At 40.3% G+C, this 6,030-nt stretch overlaps 1 protein-coding gene across 1 annotated transcript; it reads left to right on the top strand.

The window, feature by feature from the left end:
- Nucleotides 1-4,283: 4,283 nt before the first annotated feature.
- LOC112579506 (olfactory receptor 52H1) lies at nt 4,284-5,240 on the top strand. The gene has a single exon (XM_025265942.2). It carries the CDS (start codon nt 4,296-4,298, stop codon nt 5,238-5,240), a length of 945 nt encoding a protein of 314 aa, XP_025121727.2. The 5' UTR covers nt 4,284-4,295.
- The last annotated feature ends 790 nt before the right edge of the window (nt 5,241-6,030 follow it).

Genomic DNA, 6,030 nt, shown 5'->3' with positions numbered 1-6,030 from the left:
AGCCACCAAGGAAGCCATAATCTTGAGAAGTAGGGACTATATTATAGATGTCAATTTCCTGTTCAAAGTCATTTATATGATGATGGCATGACCTTGAAACCTAGGTGGTCTGATAGGTGGGCACACATGGCCACATACCTATAGGCACAGAGCTCACATGCAAACATAAAAACAAAAACATACCCTGAACAGTGTTAGCTCACAGACCCAGGCAGGGTTAATATAGTCTTCTTTATCCTCTTCCCTTGAGAGTGAGAAGAGAAGGTGTTAGAGTCCCTCAGGCCCTAACTTTTTACCTCTTCCCCTCATTGAACAACGACCAGGAAAAAATAAATAAGGAGATCAACCTGTCTATCAGTCCTTTCCTTCCTCCTCCACTTATTTCTTTGGGTGATGTGCTTGGTTCTCTTGCAGATTTTCTGTGTGTCTATCATCATAATCTTTCTTCTCTCCATTTGACCCAATAACCAAACTAGGTGAGTGCTGGTTATTTAAAGGGGGTTGGTTGGAATTAGGAGAGAAAGAGTGAATGAAAAGCTCAGGATTCCATTTTCTAGGAGTCACAGACCGAGCACTACAACTTTCTTTCCTGAGAAACTCCGATTTAAAGCTGAATTTATGGTGTCCTATACTTGGATATATGCTCCAAATGATTAGAAAGATAAACAGCTGGGTTAAGGATGGCCAAGGTAAGTGTTGTTCAGGCAACTGCTGTTAGATTTGTGGCAAGGACCCACAGCCCTAACTTGAGGAGTAGTTTTAAGTGTTTAGATACTCTTGTCAGTTTTTATACATCTGTATATTTCTGTTTTCTTCTTCACTGTGTGATCTGACTGTTGGGGATCATCCAGATGATATAAAATATAATCCAATAAAAAAGTAAATCTTATTGTGCACTTACCATGTGTCAGACACTGGACTAAGGAGTAGTTTGAGGGGCATGTCTTGTTTTGTCCTAAGAATCCAAGGATCATATAGTTCAACTAAGTTTGCCCAAGTTCACACAGCTAGAAAATTATGGCATTGAGATTAAAACCTTCTGGTTCTACTGCCACTCTGTGCCAATATGCTATTGAAATAATATGGGTACATGTATGTGTGTGTGTATCTATCATAATCACATTTAATCAAATCAATACTGTTTATATCTTCTAAAACCTAGTTTGTGTTGAAATTTCACCAATTGTATGTTATCTTCTATTTCTGGTTTATTTAAATAGAATTCATTCAAGAACTGCATTTGCTTGTGCGTTCTCTAAAATTTATTTTACTTTAGAAAAGTATTTTCCTCCTCCAAGTACCCAACCCTCTTAATGGCATTGACATTTTGAGAAGACCAGGCTGTTTGGTAGATTGCCCCACATTGTAGATTTGTCTGAGCTGTGAAACGACAAGCCTCAGAACTAACTTTGTGTGCCCGTGTGTGTGTGTGTGTAAATGTTTCTGCATGACTGTAGAAACATCTGTTGTGTTTGAGTGCATGAAAATATAAAAACTAGAGAAGACCTTTCCTCACACATGTCTGAAGAAAAGATGATTTCAGACCAACTGGAAGAGCTGTGATTCAGAGTATATGGTTTCTGGGTGCTGGTGCTGTGTATTATTTGAGTGTGTGAGCAGCAGAGAAGAGGGGTTTTCAGCACAAAGGCTGCATATCCTAATTAAATCTCTGCCGTTGGCCATGGGTGAGTTCTAGGCCTCTGGTGGGCAAGAGAACTGAGTGACGGTGTTGGCAGGGGATGCACACACTTAGCAGGTAAGGGGTTGGTCTTGGGCCACTGTCTGAACTCTGCACTGTGTTCCCAGAACCCAGAACATATGAATTCCGGAGACACTAAAGGATAGTTTGAGTTTCTGTAAGAAACGAGATTTTGCTTATAGATAAGGGAAGGTCAGAAAGAACCGAGCACCTGATTTTTCTTTGACAAAAGCAGAAGAGTGATGACACTAAGTGCTGGCTTGGGAGATGGAAGGTATGGTGAACTGGGCCTAAGAATGTGGTAAAAAGTTCCTGTAGGGATAAAGCTGAGAATGTATTTTGACCTTGTCAGGTTAGGAGTCTGAGGCATGTAGCTATCACAAGCTTTCTCTTAGTGCTGATCCTGGAAGTCCCTGGCCTTGCTGTGGTTAGTTATTCCTAGAATAGAAATTATTTTCTACGTAGATGCATTACTGGATCAGGAATGTTGAAGAACCTAGCGTTATTTTTGTGCATAATGTTCATTTGTTCATTAATAATAATTTGAGCAGCTGAGTCACAGACATCTTTGTCCTGCAAACAGTGAGAGTCTACGGCTGCCGCACCACCTTCACTGCTCTCCTCTCCTGGCCTCGAGGGGACAGCTCATCTTTATTCCCACCTGGGAAATGAATCAATTTTTATACTATCTTTAAAGATTACAATCCATTTACAGTTATATGGGGACGTCCCTGTTGGTCCAGTGGCTAAGACTTCGCCTTCCAATGCAGTGAGTGTGGGTTCGATCCCTGGTCCAGAACTAAGATCCCACATGCCTCTCAGTCAAAAAACCAAAACATAGAACAGAAGCAATATGGTAACAAACTAAAAACTTTAAAAATGGTCCATGTAAGAAAAAATATTGGCTATTTTCCCCACGTTGTACCATATATCCTTGTAACCTCTTATACACAATAGCTTATACCTCCCACTCCCCAACCATCATATTGCCCCTTCCCTTACTTCTCCACACTGGTAACCATTGGCTTATTCTCTATATATGTGAGCCTGCTTCTCTTTTATTATATTCACAGCTTTGTTGTATTTTTTAAACTCCACATATAAGTGATATCATACAGTATTTGTCTTTCTCTGTCTGACTTATTTCACTTAGTTTAACACCTTCCAAGTCCATACATGCTGCTTCAGATGGAAAAATTTCAAGGACCTAGTCTTTAAAAGATGTATTCCCAGAGTAAAGATTTTGGTAATTTACAAAGAAAATTGGCAATGATACAATCCAATCATGCAGTATTTTTTATATTGTCATGGGTGTTTGTTATAGGTGTGTAGGGTGTGTGCATATGAGTGTGCATGTGTAGTAATGTGTAGATATGTGTATGTTTGTGTGAGAGAGAGGGGGGAAGAGGGATTTCAGGTTTGTGTAAAATTATGTGTGGGTAAATATATGATGGTAAAACATATGAGAGAATGTGAGTATAGATCAAGGCATTCTTGAAATTTTAAGTACTACGTATCTGTGTATCTAAGAGAGTATATATCCTGCAGTGGACATGTCTATCAAATAGAATATGCATTTACAAAGAAATAATTATTTTGGATAGAAATCTTGATCAAAATTGTGATTAAGTCCAAAGCATTAGGATAGTATAAAGCTGTATAATTTACTGAGTTCTGGAAAACAGTATTTTGGGAGGAACAAGAATCCATGAGCTCAAGTGTATGGGATTTTAAAATTTAAATTTAAGTTGCACCTGTTTTTCAGCATAGTATAGGAACTCAGACAGTGTTGGCTAAACTGAATGAGGATTTTGAATGGAAAAAAGTGATGTGGACTTCACAAATTGAAGAAGCACAGTCACCATGAAGCTTGAAAAGAGTGAATAATTGCTTGTCATTGTCATTAGACAATGACAGAAGGAGTTGATATTAACTAACGATGACCGTGCATGCCTGCTAAGTCACTTCAGTTGTGTCTGACTCTGTGTGACCCTATGGACTGTAGACCACCAGGCCCCTTTGTCCATGGGATTCACCAGGCCAGAATACTGGAGTGGATTGCCATGCCCTCCTCCAGGGGATCTTCCTGGCTTAGGGATTGAACCCGCATCCCTTAAGTCTCTTGCATTGATAATCAAATTCTTTACCACTAGTGCCCCCTGGGAATCCCTTAATGATGTCCATAAAGTCATGTAAACTATAATCCACCAACTCTTGGAAAAATATGTCCTGTAAATTGGTAGTTTGCAATAGAGGTACACTGCATAATCAAAAGAAGGATTGATGCCAATATGGAAAACTCCCTGGAAAAGCTGTATAAATCATAAGGCATGGCCAGAATAAATAATATAGTCTCTTTAGGTAAAGTAACTGTATCTTCTAATATATATGAAACTGTGTGGCTTATGCATGTTACCTGCCAACTTCCTAACAATCTTTCTTCACTACAAAGTATCGCATTTTGAATTATAATTAGACAGTCATTTTATTTTTCGGGATATATAATGAGCTGTTGGAAGTGAGAGTGACTCAAGTGAGCCTAACATTTACCACCCTCTGTCTTCAGGAACTGGGATTTGTGCCATCCTGGTCTGCCATGGTCCTTTTCAACCTGAGCAGTGACAACCCAGGACCCTTCATTCTGGTGGGGATCCCAGGCCTGGAGCAAGCCCATGTGTGGATTGGAATTCCCTTCTGTATCATCTATATTGTAGCCATTATGGGAAACTGCATCCTTCTCTACCTAATCTTGGTGGAGTATAGCCTTCACGAACCCATGTTCTTCTTTATCTCCATGCTGGCCATGACTGACCTCACCTTGTCCACAGTTGGTATTCCTAAAACACTGAGTATCTTTTGGCTTGGGGCTCGAGAGATCACATTCCCAGGATGCCTCACACAAGTGTTCTTCCTCCACTACAGCTTTGTCCTGGATTCAGCCATCCTGATGGCCATGGCGTTTGACCGCTATGTGGCCATCTGTTCTCCCTTGAGATACAACACTATCTTGAACCCCAAGACCATCATCAAGATTGTGGTGGGAATCTCTTTTCGTAGTTTCTGCATCATCCTCCCAGTTGTATTCTTGCTCATACGACTGCCTTTCTGTAGGACACACATGATACCGCACACATACTGTGAGCACATAGGTGTTGCCCGGCTCGCCTGTGCGGACATCTCTATCAACATCTGGTATGGCTTTTGTGTTCCCATCATGACAGTCATCTCAGATGTGATCCTCATTGCCATTTCTTACACCCTCATCCTCTGTGCTGTCTTCCGCCTCCCCTCCCAAGAAGCCCGCCAGAAGGCCCTGGGCACCTGTGGTTCCCATGTCTGTGTCATCCTCATGTTTTATACACCTGCCTTTTTCTCCATCCTTGCCCACCGCTTTGGACACAATGTCTCCCACACTTTCCACATCATGTTTGCCAACCTTTACATTGTTATCCCACCTGCACTCAACCCCATTGTTTATGGAGTGAAGACCAAGCAGATCAGAGAGAAGGTCACCATTTTGTTTTCTACCAAGAGGACATAATAATGTTCCAATGAGCAATAGAAAAGCTAGGATAAGTTTATAGTATATATTGATGTCATAAGAATTTTAAAAAAGCAAATGCTATTTAAAGCAAGAACAGTCTACAAGTGATTTTGCATATTAAGAAAATGGCATAATCTATAGGAAAGAGATGCTTCTATATTTATTGATGACAAATCAAAATGTTGAATGCATTGCCTTTGGAGAGACTGTTAGAGGAAAGTAGATCTAAATAAGGTTTTTAGGAAAGCCCTCCTTGAACAAAATTGCATATTCCCTAAGAAAAGTGAAAATCATGAGATGTCAGTCATCGGGATGAAGGATGGCATAAATCAGGCAGAGGAGGCAAAAGACCTGTACACTGAGAACTTTAGGACATTGATAAAAGAAATGACAAAGACACAAATACAGGTTTTCCTATTATTCAAAAGTAGAACATTCTTTTTTTTTAATTGGAGGATAATTGCTTTACAGTGCTGTGGTAGTCTTTGCCATACATCAACAAGGATCCATTATAATTACATATATTCCTTCCCTCTTCAGCCTCCCTTCCCCACCCCATCTTGCCCCTCTAGGTCATCGCAGAGCACCAAGCTGGGATCCCTGTGTTATACAGCAGCTTCCCGCTAGTTAGGTATTTTGCATGATAGTGTGTATATGTCAATGCCTCTTTCTCAACTTGTCCTACCCTTTCCTTCCCCCACCGTGTCCAGCATTTCATTCTCTACCTCTGTGTCTCCATTTCTTCTGTGTTAATATGTTCATCAGTACATTTTTCTAGATTCCATAT

This window comes from Bubalus bubalis, chromosome 16 (genome assembly GCF_019923935.1).
Source record: "Bubalus bubalis isolate 160015118507 breed Murrah chromosome 16, NDDB_SH_1, whole genome shotgun sequence".
NCBI lineage: Eukaryota > Metazoa > Chordata > Mammalia > Artiodactyla > Bovidae > Bubalus > Bubalus bubalis.
This window is presented reverse-complemented; position numbering and strand designations above follow the sequence as displayed.

Coding starts and splice junctions, on each gene's coding strand:
- LOC112579506 (XM_025265942.2), top strand. CDS start 4,296: ATGGTCCTTTTCAACCTGAGCAGTGACAACCCAGGACCCTTCATTCTG.